The following is a 16,900-nucleotide window of genomic DNA, read 5'->3' as shown; positions in this document are numbered from 1 at the left end:
TTTGGGCCATTTTTGGCAACAAATTATACTGTGATGTTTTTGTGTTTTTTCTAAATACATTTTGAAATTTTTCGAGATACCAACTATGATGTTTTTTGGTCATATTCTTGACATGCTACAGTAGGATTTTTTTGGCTGTATTTTCAACATTCTATGCTAGGAAGTGTCTAGATATGCTATTTTATGGAGTTTTCAGCTGTTTTTTGGACATATAATTTTCCATTTTTCGACATACTTGAACGTTTTAAGTCATTTTTTCAACATGCTATAATATGTTATTGTTGGACGTGTTTTTGACAGTCTTTACTGTGACATGTCTTGACATACTATTTTATGTCGTATCCAGCTCTTTTTTTGGACAAGCCATATTTTGACAATTTTCGCCTTCCTATAATACAGAATTTAAAGGCATTTTTTCGCGGCACCCTAATTTGTGCATTTTTCAGCTGTTTTTTGGACATGTCATATTTTGACATTTTTTCGCCATGGCATTTTTCGCATCTACAAATATGCAAATTTAAATGCAAATGCAAATCTTAAGATATAAGCCGAAAAATACAGGACAACACATACGCATAAAAAAATGTACCGAAAAACACGGCCCACAACACTTAAATATGGCAGGTCCATGAAATGCCCAACAAAGCCATACTAAATACCATAATATGGCATGTTGAAAAAATGACCCAAAGAACAAACTTAAGATGGAAAAGATTAAGGTGAAAATGTCAAAAAATGACATTTCCCAAAAACAGCTGAAAACACTGGAAAGCTGCATAAAATAGCCTGCCGAAACATGCCATATCATAGAATGTTGCAAAACAGCCAAAACCACCATTATATTACATGATGAAAAACATGACACAAAAAGCAAGGCTATTGTATGGCGAAAATTGTCAAAAAATAACATGTCCAAAAAACAGCTGAAAATAGTTGGAATCTGTCACAAATAGCGTGCTATGACACACCATTGCATAGAATTTTACTAAAAGGCCCATAAACACCATAATAAGGCATGTTGAAAAAATGACCCAAAGAGCAAGGCTATATTATGGCGAAAATGTCAAAAATAACATGTCCAAAAAACAGCTGAAAACAGCTGGAAACTGTGTCAAATAGCATGCTATGACACGCCATAGCATAGAATTTTGAAAAAACAGCCAAAAACACCATAATACGGCATGTTGAAAAGAATGACCAAAGAAGCAAGGCTATAGTATGGCGAAAATGTCAAAAAATGACATGTCCCAAAAACAGCAGAAAAAAGCTGGAATCTGTGTCAAATAGTGTGCTATGACACACCATTGCATAGAATTTTGCTAAAAGGGCCATTAAAACCATAACATGGCATGTTGAAAAAATGACCCAAGAAGCAAGGCTATAGTATGGCGAAAATGTCAAAAAATGACATGTCCCAAAAACAGCTGAAAACAGATGGAAACTGATTCAAATGGCGTGTTAAGACACACCATAGCATAGAATTTTGCAAAAACGTCTAAAAACACCATAATACGGCATGTTGAAAAAAATGACCATAGAAGCAAGGCTATAGTATAGCGAAAATGTCAAAAAGTGACATGTCCCAAAAACAGCTGAAAACAGTTGGAAACTGTGTCAACTAGCGTCCTGAGACACGCCATAGCATAGAATTTGGCTAAAACAGCCATAACACCATAATATGGCATGTTGAAAAAATGACCCAAAGAGCAAGGCTATAGTATGGCGAAAATGTCAAAAAATGACATGTCCCAAAAACAGCTGAAAACAGATGGAAACTCATTCAAATGGCGTGTTAAGACACGCCATAGCATAGAATTTTGCAAAAACGTCTAAAAACACCATAATACGGCATGTTGAAAAAAATGACCCAAGAAGCAAGGCTATAGTATGGCGAAAATGTCAAAAAATGACATGTCCCAAAAACAGCTGAAAACAGGTGGAAACTGTGTCAACTAGCATCCTGAGACACGCCATAGCATAGAATTTGGCTAAAACAGCCATAACACCATAATATGGCATGTTGAAAAAATGACCCAAAGAGCAAGGCTATAGTATGGCGAAAATGTCAAAAAATGACATGTCCCAAAAACAGCTGAAAAAAGCTGGAATCTGTGTCAAATAGTGTGCTATGACACACCATTGCATAGAATTTTGCTAAAAGGGCCATTAAAACCATAATATGGCATGTTGAAAAAATGACCCAAGAAGCAAGGCTATAGTATGGCGAAAATGTCAAAAAATGACATGTCCCAAAAACAGCTGAAAACAGATGGAAACTGATTCAAATGGCGTGTTAAGACACACCATAGCATAGAATTTTGCAAAAACATCTAAAAACACCATAATACAGCATGTTGAAAAAAATGACCCAAGAAGCAAGGCTATGGTATAGCGAAAATGTCAAAAAATGACATGGCCCAAAAACAGCTGAAAACAGTTGGAAACTGTGTCAACTAGCGTCCTGAGACACGCCATAGCATAGAATTTGGCTAAAACAGCCATAACACCATAATATGGCATGTTGAAAAAATGACCCAAAGGGCAAGGCTATAGTATGGCGAAAATGGCAAAAAATGATATTTCCCAAAAACGGCTGAAAAAAGCTGGAATCTGTGTCAAATAGTGTGCTATGACACACCATTGTATAGAATTTTGCTAAAAGGGCCATTAAAACCACAATATGGCATGTTGAAAAAATGACCCAAGAAGCAAGGCTATAGTATGGCGAAAATGTCAAAAAATGACATATCCCAAAAACAGCTGAAAACAGCTGGAAACTGTGTCAACTAGCATCCTGAGACACGCCATAGCATAGAATTTGGCTAAACCGACCAAAAACACCATAAAATGGTATGTTGAAAAAATGACCCAAAAAGCAAGGCTATAGTATGGCGAAAATGTCAAAAAATGACATTTCCCAAAAACTGTCAAATAGCGTGCTATGACACGCCATGGCATAGAATTTTGCAAAAAGCCTAAAAACACCATAATATGGCATGTTGAAAAAATGACCCAAAAAGCAAGGCTATAGTATGGCGAAAATGTCAAAAAATGACATGTCCCAAAAACAGCTGAAAACAGCTGGAAACTGTGTCAAATAGCGTGTTAAGACACACCATAGCATAGAATTTTGCAAAAATGCCAAAAAAAACACCATAATATGGCATGTTGAAAAAAATGACCCAAAAAGCAAGGCTATAGTATGGCGAAAATGTCAAAAAATGACATGTCCCAAAAAAAGCTGAAAAAAGCTGGAAACTGTGTCAAATAGCGTGCTATGACATGCCATAGCATAGAATTTTGCTAAAAACAGCTAAAAACACCATAATATGGCATGTTGAAAAAATGACCCAAAAAGCAAGGCTATAGTATGGCGAAAAATGTCAAAAAAATGACATGTCCCAAAAAACAGCTGAAAACAGCTGGAAACTGTGTCAAATAGCGTGCTATGACACCCATAGCATAGAATTTTGCTAAAACGGCCATAAAAACACCATAATATGGCATGTTGAAAAAATGACCCAAAAAGCAAGGCTATAGTATGGCGAAAATGTCAAAAAATGACATGTCCCAAAAAAACAGCTGAAAACAGCTGGAAACTATGTCAAATAGCGTGTTAAGACACACCATAGCATAGAATTTTGCAAAAAAACGTCTAAAAAACACCATAATATGGCATGTTGAAAAAAAATGACCCAAAAAGCAAGGCTATAGTATGGCGAAAATGTCAAAAAATGACATTTCCCAAAAACAGCTGAAAACAGCTGGAAACTGTGTCAAATAGCGTGCTATGACACGCCATAGCATAGAATTTTGCTAAAAGGCCATAAACACCATAATATGGCATGTTGAAAAAATGACCCAAGAAGCAAGGCTATAGTATGGCGAAAATGTCAAAAAATGACATGTCCCAAAAACAGCTGAAAAAAAGTGGAAACTGTGTCAAATAGCGTGTGCTAGACACGCCATAGCATAGAATTTGCTAAAAAACAGCCAAAAACCATAATATGGCATGTTGAAAAAAAATGACCCAAAGAAGCAAGGCTATAGTATGGCGAAAATGTCAAAAAATGACATGTCCCAAAAAACAGCTGAAAAAGTGGAAACTGTGTCAACTAGCGTCCTGAGACACGCCATAGCATAGAATTTTGCAAAAAACGGCCATAAACACCATAATATGGCATGTTGAAAAAATGACCCAAAAAGCAAGGCTATAGTATGGCGAAATGTCAAAAAATGACATGTCCAAAAACAGCTGAAAACAGTTGGAAACTGTGTCAAATAGCATCCTGAGACACGCATAGCATAGAATTTTGCTAAAAACGTCTAAAAACACCATAATATGGCATGTTGAAAAAAATGACCCAAGAAGCAAGGCTATAGTATGGCGAAAATGTCAAAAAATGACATGTCCCAAAAACAGCTGAAAAAGCTGGAAACTGTGTCAAATGTCCTGAGACACACCATAGCATAGAATTTTGCAAAAACGTCTAAAAACACCATAATATGGCATGTTGAAAAAAATGACCCAAGAAGCAAGGCTATAGTATGGCGAAAATGTCAAAAAATGACATGTCCCAAAAACAGCTGAAAACAGTTGGAAACTGTGTCAACTAGCGTCCTGAGACACGCCATAGCATAGAATTTTGCAAAAAAACGTCTAAAAACACCATAATATGGGCATGTTGAAAAAAATGACCCAAGAAGCAAGGCTATAGTATGGCGAAAATGTCAAAAAATGACATGTCCAAAAAACAGCTGAAAACAGTTGGAAACTATGTCAACTAGCATCCTGAGACACGCCATAGCATAGAATTTGCTAAAAACGTCATAAAAACACCATAATATGGCATGTTGAAAAAATGACCCAAAAAGCAAGGCTATAGTATGGCGAAAATGTCAAAAAATGACATGTTCCAAAAACAGCTGAAAACAGCTGGAAACTGTGTCAAATAGCATGCTGAGAGACACGCCATAGCATAGAATTTTGCTAAAACGGTCCAAAAACACCATAATATTGCATGTTGAAAAAAATGACCCAAAAAGCAAGGCTATAGTATGGCGAAAATGTCAAAAAATACATGTCCCAAAAACAGCTGAAAAATAGTTGGAAACTGTGTCAAATGCCGTGCTATGACACGCCATTGCATAGAATTTTGCTAAAACGGCCCATAAACACCATAATATGGCATGTTGAAAAAAATGACCCAAAAAGCAAGGCTATAGTATGGCGAAAATGTCAAAAAATGACATGTCCCAAAAACAGCTGAAAACAGCTGGAAACTATGTCAAATAGCGTGTTAAGACACACCCATAGCATAGAATTTTGCAAAAATGTCTAAAAACACCATAATATGCATGTTGAAAAAATGACCCAAGAAGCAAGGCTATAGTATGGCGAAAATGTCAAAAAATGTGACATGTCCCAAAAACAGCTGAAAAAAGCTGGAAACTGTGTCAAATAGCGTGAGAGACACGCCATTGCATAGAATTTTGCTAAAACGTCCATAAAAACACCATAATATGCATGTTGAAAAAATGACCCAAAGAAGCAAGGCTATAGTATGGCGAAAATGTCAAAAAATGACATTTCCCAAAAACAGCTGAAAAAAGCTGGAAACTGTGTCAAATAGCGTGCTATGACACACCATTGCATAGAATTTTGCTAAAAACCATTAAAAACACCATAATATGGCATGTTGAAAAAATGACCCAAAGAGCAAGGCTATAGTATGGCGAAAATGTCAAAAAATGACATGTCCCAAAAACAGCTGAAAACAGCTGGAAAACTATGTCAAACAGCATGTTCAGACACGCCATAGCATAGAATTTTGCAAAAAACGTCTAAAAACACCATAATATGGCATGTTGAAAAAAATGACCCAAAAGCAAGGCTATAGTATGGCGAAAATGTCAAAAAAAAACATGTCCCAAAAACAGCTGAAAACAGTTGGAAACTGGTCAACTAGCGTCCTGAGACACGCCATAGCATAGAATTTTGCTAAAACGCCTATAAAACACCATAATATGGCATGTTGAAAAAATGACCCAAAAGCAAGGCTATAGTATGGCGAAAATGTCAAAAAATGACATGTCCAAAAAACAGCTGAAAACAGTTGGAAACTGTGTCAAATACCGTGTCTAAGACACGCCATAGCATAGAATTTTGCTAAAACGGCCATAAACACCATAATATGGCATGTTGAAAAAATGACCCAAAGAGCAAGGCTATAGTATGGCGAAAATGTCAAAAAATAACATGTCCCAAAAACAGCTGAAAAAAGTTGGAAACTGTGTCAAATAGCGTTAAGACACGCCATTGCATAGAATTTTGCTAAAAAGGCCCATTAAAAACACCATAATATGGCATGTTGAAAAAATGACCCAAGAAGCAAGGCTATAGTATGGCGAAAATGTCAAAAAATGACATGTCCCAAAAACAGCTGAAAAACAGCTGGAAACTGTGTCAACTAGCATCCTGAGACACGCCATAGCATAGAATTTGGCTAAAACGGCCAAAAAAACACATAATATGGCATGTTGAAAAAATGACCCAAAAAGCAAGGCTATAGTAGTATGGCGAAAATGTCAAAAAATGACATGTCCCAAAAACAGCTGAAAACACTGGAAACTTATGTCAAACAGCATGTTCAGAGACACACCATAGCATAGAATTTTGCTAAAACGTCTAAAAAACACCATAATATGGCATGTTGAAAAAATGACCCAAAAAGCAAGGCTATAGTATGGCGAAAATGTCAAAAAATGACATGACCCAAAAAAGCTGAAAAAGTTGGAAACTGTGTCAAATAGCTGTGCTATGACACGCCATTAGCATAGAATTTTGCTAAAAAAGGCCATTCACACCATAATATGGCATGTTGAAAAAAATGACCCAAGAAGCAAGGCTATAGTATGGCGAAAATGTCAAAAAATGACATTTCCCAAAAACAGCTGAAAAAAGCTGGAATCTGTGTCAAATAGTGTGCTATGACACACCATTGCATAGAATTTTGCTAAAAAGGGCCATTAAAACACCATAATATGGCATGTTGAAAAAATGACCCAAGAAGCAAGGCTATAGTATGGCGAAAATGTCAAAAAATGACATGTCCCCAAAAAACTGAAAACAGCTGGAAATGCTTTCAAATAGCGTGCTGAGACACGCCATAGCATAGAATTTTGCCAAAACGGTCCACAAACACCATAATATTGCATGTTGAAAAAATGACCCAAAAAGCAAGGCTATAGTATGGCGAAAATGTCAAAAAATGACATGTCCCAAAAACAGCTGAAAAACATTTGGAAACTGTGTCAACTAGCGTCCTGAGACACGCCATAGCATAGAATTTGCTAAAACAGCCAAAAACACCATAATATGGCATGTTGAAAAAATGACCCAAAGAAGCAAGGCTATAGTATGGCGAAAATGTCAAAAAATGACATGTCCAAAAAACAGCTGAAAAAGTTGGAAACTGTGTCAAATACCGTGCTATGACACGCCATTGCATAGAATTTTACTAAAAGGCCCAAAAACACCATAATATGGCATGTTGAAAAAATGACCCAAAAGCAAGGCTATTGTATGGCGAAAAATGTCAAAAAATGACATGTCCCAAAAACAGCTGAAAACAGCTGGAAACTATGTCAAATAGCGTGTTAAGACACACCATAGCATAGAATTTTGCAAAAACGTCTAAAAACACCATAATACGGCATGTTGAAAAAAATGACCCAAAAAGCAAGGCTATAGTATGGCGAAAATGTCAAAAATAACATGTCCAAAAACAGCTGAAAAAAGTTGGGAAACTGTGTCAAAATAGTGTGCTAAGACACACCATAGCATAGAATTTTGCTAAACAGTCTAAAAACACCATAATAACGGCATGTTGAAAAAAATGATCCAAAAGTAAGGCTATAGTATGGCGAAAATGTCAAAAAATGTCATGTCTCAAAAACAGCTGAAAACAGATGGAAACTTTGTCAAATAGCGTACTATGACACCCCGTAGCATAGAATTTTGCTAAAAACGCTATAAACACCATAATATGGCATGTTGAAAAAATGACCCAAAAGCAAGGCTATAGTATAGCGAAAATGTCAAAAAATGACATGTCCCAAAAACAGCTGAAAACAGTTGGAAACTGTGTCAAATAGCATCCTGAGACACGCCATAGCATAGAATTTTGCTAAAACATCCCAAAACACCATAATATGGCATGTTGAAAAAATGACAAGACAGAGCAAGGCTATAGTATGGCGAAAATGTCAAAAAAATGACATGTCCCAAAAACAGCTGAAAACAGCTGGAAACTGATTCAAATGGTCGTGTTAAGACACGCCATAGCATAGAATTTTGCAAAAACGCTAAAAACACCATAATACAGCATGTTTAAAAAAACGACCCAAGAGCAAGGCTATAATATGGCGAAAATGTCAAAAAATCACATGTTCCAAAAACAGCTGAAAAGAGCTGGAAACTCATGTCAAATAGCGTGCTATGACACGCCATTGCATAGAATTTTGCTAAAACGGCCATGAACACCATAATATGGCATGTTGAAAAAAATACCCAAAAAGTAAGGCTATAGTATGGCAAAAATATCAAAAAGTGACACATGTCCCAATAACAGCTGAAAACAGCTGGAAACTGTGTTAAATAGCATGCTGAGACACGCCATAGTGAAATTTTTCTAAAACAGTCAATAAAACACCATAATATGGAATGTTGAAAAAATGACCCAAAGAGCAAGGCTATAGTATGGCGAAAATGTCAAAAATGACATGTCCCAAATACAGCTGACAAAAGCTGGAAACTCATTCAAATAGCGTGTTAAAACACGCCATACATAGAATTTTGCTAAAAACTGCCAAAAACACCTTAATATTACATGTTGAAAAAAATGACCCAAAAAGCAAGGCTATAGTATGGCGAAATGTCCAAAATGTCCCAAATACAGCTGAAAACAGTGGAAACTATGATCCAAAAGCGTGTTGAGACACGCCATAGCATAGAATTTTGCTAAAAGCCATAAACACCATAATATGGCATCTTGAAAAAATCACCCAAAAGTAAGGCTACAGTATGGCAAAAATGTCAAAAAAATGACATTTCCCAACAACAGCTGAAAACAGCTGGAAAGTTTGTGAAATTCCGTGCTATGACCCGCCATTGCACAGAATTTTGCTAAAATGGCCATAATATGGCATGTTGAAAAAAATGACCCAAAAAGCAAGGCTATAGTATGGCAAAAATGTCATAGTATGTCCAAAAAACTGCTGAAAACCACATAGGCCTAATATAGCATTTTGAGAATATCAATATTGAATATCATTGTTTCCACAGATCCGCCACACACGGCCATTTTGGACGACATACTATACTATGAAGTTTTTGTACGATTTTGGGCCATTTTGGATAACATACTATAGTATGACATTTTTGTGCAATTGTGCTTTTGTATGCTTTTCTGCCATTTTGGACGACATACTTCACTATGATTTTGTTGTGCAGTTTTGGAGGACATACTACGACGTTTTTGTGTGATTTTTACAGTAGGCTATGTCACACTATACTGTTACAGCCACCACAAACTAAAACTGGCTCAAAGTGAGGCAGAATTCGGACACCGGACTACAGACAGCAAGAAAGAGGCAAAGATATTTTTTATTATCTTTAATAAACTCACATACATGAAACTAAAGAGGGTTTGGACATTCTGGCCAAAAAAACAAAAGATGGTGAATCAAGGGCAAACCTCGCATTGGGCTGTCAGACCCAGCTTATCCCCCTAAACTGACAGTCTAACAAATCAAAAAACTGCAAACACACCTGCTGTAACCCAAATTAAAACAATAAACAAAATAAAAAAACTCAAAAATGAAGGCCATCCTCCTGCTGACTCCCTGCAGCAGCGCTGCGTCAGTGGCTCCTTTTCATTACGCTTTCCACCTCCTCCGGTGACCCGGAAATCGTTTCCCCTCCGCCGTCATGAAGTATCCTCCAATTGCACAACTGTACCTGGAGGAGGCGAGGATTGAGGAGAGAGGAGGCTTCTGAAGGAGCCCAGAGAGAGGATACACCGGTGTATCCTACACGAAGTGTTTTATCAAGTGGCGAGACTACGGACCCCCCCCCCCCCGGTCACGGAGATTCTTCAGATATATATGCTGCGTCTCCTCGCGCGTCTTATTTATGCGCACAGTTTATTCTCACAGTGCGCATCCTGCAGAGTCACTAAAGACATCTATAGATAATGTAGAAAACAAAATCACATGATGAAAAGTAGGTCTAATTTGATGCGCCGTCACCGTGTGTGAAAAGTCTAACAGTGAATAAGTGTTAGAATGATTTAATTGTAAGTGTTTTGGCATCACACAAAGCAGAAGTTTTATTTCATTTAGGTCTATTTGTTTTTAAATTTACAGTGCAATCGATGTGCGGGTCGGCCCATTATGAGAACTTATCCCCACGGCCAACCCATAAACATGTGCATTAATCAATGATCCGGACCTGAACCACACACACTGAAACTGTCTGATAATAACACACTTTGGCTGTGTTTGATCTCATTTACAGTAAGTATCCTGATGAACGTGTTTTCTACATAGTGCACACATAGGAGGACGGCAAGTTCTCACCCATCTTATATGTGATTATATCTTCAATATGATTGTGCGCACAGCTGAGAGGTTTGTTTACGTGATGATAGTGCCTAAAAAGTGTAGCCTATATTTAATAAAGCCTATTCAGTGTGGACAGAGAGACGCTTCCTTGCTATTTAAACACACCGTTAGACCTTCATATTTACAGAGGGAAATATTTTACTGGACATTAAAAATTGATCCTAAATATGTGGGACTTGAACAGATGTTCCTGCTCAGATGCACAATAACGACCTGCAGCGGGTCATCACTGAACACATTCTCAGGCTGTGTGGTGCGTTATTGTGCAGATAATAATGTAAGGAAATAAATGGCTGAAATACTTATAACTCTGATCCCTATATGAATTAGATTTGGACTGAATATTAAATGGTGACAAATAATCAAATATTTATATAAGTGAATAGTTTTCCTGTGTAGCTGTATGTGAGACTTTTATTGACCCGCAAGACTCTTTCCTGTCTTGTAAGGTTTTGAGATTGTTCTTCAATGAGGGATCTCTCCTTGTTAGTCTGACAGCTGATCAGCTGTGCAGCACGTCATCTGTTACTGACGTGGCTTCAGACTGACGGTGGGACAGAGGATTTCTCCTTTCACAGAGAGAAATAATCACATCTGCTGGGATGTGCAAATCAAAGCCATGTGACATGGTATGAGGCTTTACTGAGATATTGGATGTCATACTATACTAAGACGTTTTAGTGTGGTTTGAGGTGATTTAGGAGGACATGAACTATACTATACTATACTATACATACTATGAAGTTTTAGTGTGTTTTGGGATGATTTTGAGCAACATATACTATGACGTTTTGATGCGATTTTGGACAACATATTATACTATGATCATCACTCTTTACAGATTTTGGGCCATTTTAGATGACATGCTATACTATTGATGTTTTTGATCAATTCAGGGCCATTTTGGTTAAAATACTATACTATGACATTTTTGGGCAATTTGGACAACATACTGTACAATTGCATTTTAGTGTGTTTTGGGGTGATTTTGGATGAAATACTATACTATGACGTTTTTGTGTTATTTTGGATTATTTTGGTAGACATTAGGGCATAATGTTAGTTCAGGCAGGCCTCAAAGTCAAGTCATACTATTGCATGTCATCAAGTCATACTATAGTATGTCGTTTAAATAAAAAAGGCAGTGTAGTACGTCATCCAAAATGGCATAAAATGTCATACTATAGTACATTGTCCAAAATGATATAAAAACATTGAGAATGGCATCAAAAAATTGCATAAAAATGTCACTGCATAGTATGTCTCCCAAAACTGCATTAAAAACATCTTGGTATGTTGTCCAAAATGGCATAAAAACATCATACTATACTATGTCTGCCAAAATGGCATTGAAACAACATACTAGAGTTATGCTATCCAAATTGGCATGAAAACATCTTAAAATATTATGTGGTCCAAAACGTCATTGAAGAGACATGCTATATTATGTCGCCCAAAGGGGCATGAAAACAAAGTATTGTCTGTTGTCTAAAATGGCATAAAAACGTCACAGTACAATATGTCATCCAAAATGGAATAAAACATCCTAGTATAGTATGCCATCCAAAATGTCATTAAAGCAACATATTATATAGTCCAAGATGGCATAAAAAAATAGTGTTGTCCAAAATCACATAAAAAACATACTATAGTATGTTGTCCAAAATAGCGTTAAAACTTCACAGTATAGTGTCATTAAAAATGGCAGAAAAGCGTCATGGTATGTCGTCTAAAACAGCAAAAGAAACATCTTACTGTAGTATAACTTCAAAAATGGCATAATAATGTGTTAAAATGTCATTCAAAATTGCACCAAAAAAGGGGCAGTAAAACAACAAATTTTATGTCATACAAAACGGCAGAAAAAATCATAGCACTGTATGTCGTCCAAAATGCCATCACGTAAACTGATGTCACCTTTAATGTAGCAGATGCAGCAGGATTAAGGGACAATTTGAATTTCATATTTTTTTCTTAAAATACATTTAAAAAGTAAAACACATCGACCTTGTACCTTCCATCTCTCATAAGCGGGGCTAAGATGCGATGAGGGGAACTGAGGAGATGTAACTCAGAAATGCCAAAGTGGATGGGTCTAAGTGGATGTTTGTGCCAAATTCGACCATTCCCTCAAGGGGGCCAGAAGGACGTACGACACTCTGAAAGTGGCTATTGCCCGCACAGAGGCATGTCGATAAACTGCTGAAAATGTGTTGTAAAAGAAAAAAAAAAATCACTGACACTGTGTGAGTTGTAGTTTATACAAATATTTATTTTTCCACAAGTCTGTTCAGCCACAGTTTAGATGATGCCAATCTGTCGAAAAGAAAAGGACATGAATTACATAATGTTCTTCAACAGAGTGAATACATCTTTACTTGAACTATCTGGCATCAGTGGTTCCTTTGAATGCATCACAAACATTCAGGCTTATAAAAAGTTTACATCATTTGCTCAGGACTGATAATTTTTGAAAGCAAATACAACGTAATGTTGAACTAAACTAGCTTTCAAGACTCAGAAATCCCTTTATCCTGCTGCATGATTGAACACTCACCTTGTTTGCAACATCCAACGCATCATAATCAGGTGCTAGACGAACATATGCCTTCTTCTCACCATCAGGCCTAAATGTGGTTCAGAACAAAACGAGCACAAAATTAAGCAATGAAAGGAAAGGTGGTGAGTAACATTTATGAAATAAAGTTTATATTTACAATGAGACCATTGACCTCATCTCAAATTATGTTCAAATTAAAGTAACACCACCTAATGTCTGGAAAAGTACACCAAGTCCTGCAAACTTCAACCATTGCCCTGTGAGTCTAACAAAAACAAACTATACATGTGATTTCAGCAAGCCAAAATGTCCCTGCTCACAGTTCGGCCTCAAATAATTAACAAGGCTTTTTTAAGGAGTGCATAACAGTGTTATCAGTCATTACTCCAGTTTTGGAGAGGATCACATTAAACCCTATAGCTAGTTAGATTTAGATGATTTTTTTTAATGCCACTCACAGAAATTTAGACCAATTTCACAATATAATGCACAAACAAAAAAGTAAACAATTTGAATTACTTAGTGTTAGGGACAAATTGTGTACCTACCATAACCTTTAGGTCAAGTTAAAAAGTTAGATGATCTACCTCAAATGCTGAGAAAGTACAACCCTCGAGTGGAACACGTTGAAAACACTATACAAAGAATCCATTTAGTTTGGCTTGAAAAAAAAAAGCTTCATTTGTAATTTGATTGGATGTACTGAATCAATGAGTGTTGTTTCATCTACCCTGAACTGTATGATATTAACTCAAAGGCATGCCATATTTTTACTTATAAAAAGACTTCATTTACTGATATTTTAAAATGCGACATGAGGAAAAATATCAATATATCCTACTTCTCGTGTCTTAGCATTTAGGAATTTTGAAAGGTTAATTAAAAACTTGATTTTTAATAAATGCACTTTAACACTTCACAAAAAAATTTCAAGAATCCTGATTAAGATTTCTACCTGATGAGTGTGTTGACTTTGGCGACGTCAATGTCGTACAGCTTCTTGACTGCGTGTTTAATCTGGTGTTTGTTTGCCTTGACGTCCACAATAAACACTAGTGTGTTGTTGTCCTCGATCTTCTTCATGGCGGACTCTGTGGTCAAGGGGAACTTGATGATGGCATAGTGATCCAACCTAGAGAAAAAAAATGATATATATAAATATATGTTAGGCCAAAAAAAACCTTCAAAGACATCACACTTTCTTTTTGGGCCACAGTTCACAAACAGACCTGTTTATGTTACACTACATACACTCTCATTTGCTTTTGTTCTTATCAAGAAAATTGTTTTAGTTGGGTGCATCAGTAAGTTATAAAGCTGGAATCATGCTTTTTCATACTTTGATCGCTTATACCATCATATGCACCCAGGTAAATCCCAAAACTTTGCAGACAGCTTCAAATTTCTGTAAAACTCACTTGTTCCTGCGAGGAGCACTCTTGCGAGGATACTTGGGCTGTCTGCGGAGACGAAGGGTTTTAGGGCGACGGAAGGTGGGAGAAGTCCTCATTTTCTTCTTCCTCTGGCTGTGCACACCCTTGAGCACAGCCTTCTTGGCCTTGAGAGCCTTTGACTTGGCCTCAGTCTTGGCCGGGACAGCTTGAACACAGAAATATCATTTATTAGACTGTGAGTCACCTTCTTTATGATCCTCCAAGTTTGTTATTAAAATATCAGTCACACAAGACTCTATGTGAAGTGTAAAGCATCTTAAGTCTCTCTAAAAAAAAAAAAGAAATAATATTGTTATCAATGTTGTTGTTGCTGTGCATCCCCTTAATAAATCTCATTGGGGAAAGCTGACAAGTGGACACATTAAATCTACATACACTTATGTACAAAGCTGCAGTTGACATCTGTCTGACATAACAACGAAAGGGATGGGGTATAAATCTTACAAAGGCACACTTTCATGCTGTTTTCAAGTAAACTCGGTCACTGACAAAATACACATCAGTTTCCATACAACTTCTGTGTTGACAGTTTAAACTCGCTGCTTCCAACAATATAATCCTGCTTTCTGCACCCTAACGACTCTTCCATAAAAAAACAGGGTTATATCCACCTAACGGATTTGACCACCATGTAACACGCTGTTTAATTTTTATGTCAAACAGCAGATTTCATCTGCTAACGATCACGTGTAGCTGATGAAACGTTTCAAACACCGGTGAAGCCTAGCAAGTGCTAACGCTAGCACAACAGCTACTCCACACACCTATAACATCTCAGTGGCTTAATGTCTAACTAAGGCGTCTGTGAAGTAGTCTTAATGAAGAAATCGGCACAGATCAATAGCTGAAAACAGGCGGTGTTGTAGTGACCTGCGTGAACACTAACATGCTAATATTAGCTTAGCATCACGCTCTGGATTACATGCTTCAGAGTCTGCGTTCAGACGGTCTACGTTATACTCATATTTAGACTGCTGACAACTGAACCCTCATATTATTTGGACGTCTGTCAGGTTACAACTCCATTACGGTCACAGCTAATGAACTCTGGAGGTTACATGATCGTAAATATTGAGAATTATTCATTCAAAATCATTGACTTGACAGACCTTCCTTCTTCGCCTTCGGTGCCATGTTGAGAAAGGAAGACTGGACGGGGTTTCCCGAAGTATAATGCATGGGCGAGATCTCACTGCAGATGTATCGCGATAGTTCAGAAATTGAGCTCCTTTGAAACATGGATCATTATAATCTATTATACTATGGTCTATAATTTGAAAGCCAATCGCGTTTATTTCCATATGTAATACGTAAACTATTCGTTAAACCTATATCAATCATATATATGTATGTAAATGGAATTGGAAATTGTAAACATGCAATAAAAAATGTAATAAATCCATATCAGCTAATGAAATACTCATGATTTAAATGACGATGACAAGCAGCTTACCAAGAAAGTCGTTAAAAGAGTTAAAATAAAATTACCTGAAAACAGGGACACAAAAAACAAAAACAAAAGAAAAAAAAAAAAAAAAAAGAAAAAGTGCAAAAAATAATCCAATATCTATTATGAGACTTATAAATATAGTTTTCTGAACATTTTCCCTTTTTTCTAATATCTAATAATGTTTTCAAATCTTATTTTGGTCAACTTTCACTAATTGTAAGCATTTTGCAGGATATTTCTCACCAAGTTGGTCATTATTTTCCATATTTTCAGAAGTAATCAAATGTTTAAAAAATCATAAAGTTGTAGTCATTTTCTTAATCCATGTGACAGTTATACTGTGAATATGAAGAAATTATCAGTAAGCAAATGCAACTAATTTTCATTAAGCCAAAGCAGAATTTATCCTTTCTATTGTCTGAATGTTACTTTAATGAGGTCTAGCAACTCCTGTGGGGGTAAAATTGTGATGTTATGTTACTCATAGGTATTACAAATCTTAAAGGAGCTGGTTTCCCAATTCTCTAAATAACAGTTAAGTTCATTTTATTTATAATTCAAATACCTTAATACATCAAATTAAACACCCTTATATTGCTCAGTGTAAAAGTCTAGCTTGTTAAACATCAACATTCATCTTATAATCATTCCTTTATGCCTAATTTCTCCTGAAGAATGTTTTATGTAATAATGTGCAGGTGTGCAACTTATCTAATGAAGAAAAATAACAAATGAATATATATATATATA

The 16,900-nt window shown here is 36.4% G+C and overlaps 1 protein-coding gene and 2 non-coding genes across 3 annotated transcripts; all 3 read right to left on the bottom strand.

Annotated features, from left to right (window-relative positions):
• Positions 1-12,937: 12,937 nt before the first annotated feature.
• On the bottom strand, positions 12,938-15,879 carry rpl23a (ribosomal protein L23a). Its single transcript, XM_042499144.1, has 5 exons — positions 15,810-15,879; positions 14,665-14,845; positions 14,202-14,378; positions 13,244-13,313; positions 12,938-13,002 (listed from the first exon to the last, which is right to left on the bottom strand). Exons 1-5 carry the CDS (start codon positions 15,877-15,879, stop codon positions 12,988-12,990), a joined length of 513 nt encoding a protein of 170 aa, XP_042355078.1. The 3' UTR covers positions 12,938-12,987.
• Positions 13,075-13,142, bottom strand: LOC121953112. The gene has a single exon (XR_006106485.1). It is a non-coding gene; the product is annotated as a small nucleolar RNA SNORD42 (small nucleolar RNA).
• On the bottom strand, positions 14,542-14,613 carry LOC121953113. Its single transcript, XR_006106486.1, has one exon. It is a non-coding gene; the product is annotated as a small nucleolar RNA Z17 (small nucleolar RNA).
• Positions 15,880-16,900: the final 1,021 nt, after the last annotated feature.

This window comes from Plectropomus leopardus, chromosome 13 (assembly GCF_008729295.1).
Source record: "Plectropomus leopardus isolate mb chromosome 13, YSFRI_Pleo_2.0, whole genome shotgun sequence".
NCBI classification, from domain to species: Eukaryota; Metazoa; Chordata; class Actinopteri; order Perciformes; family Serranidae; genus Plectropomus; species Plectropomus leopardus.
Note: the sequence above shows the minus strand (reverse complement) of the source record. Positions and strands in the feature narration are given on the sequence as shown.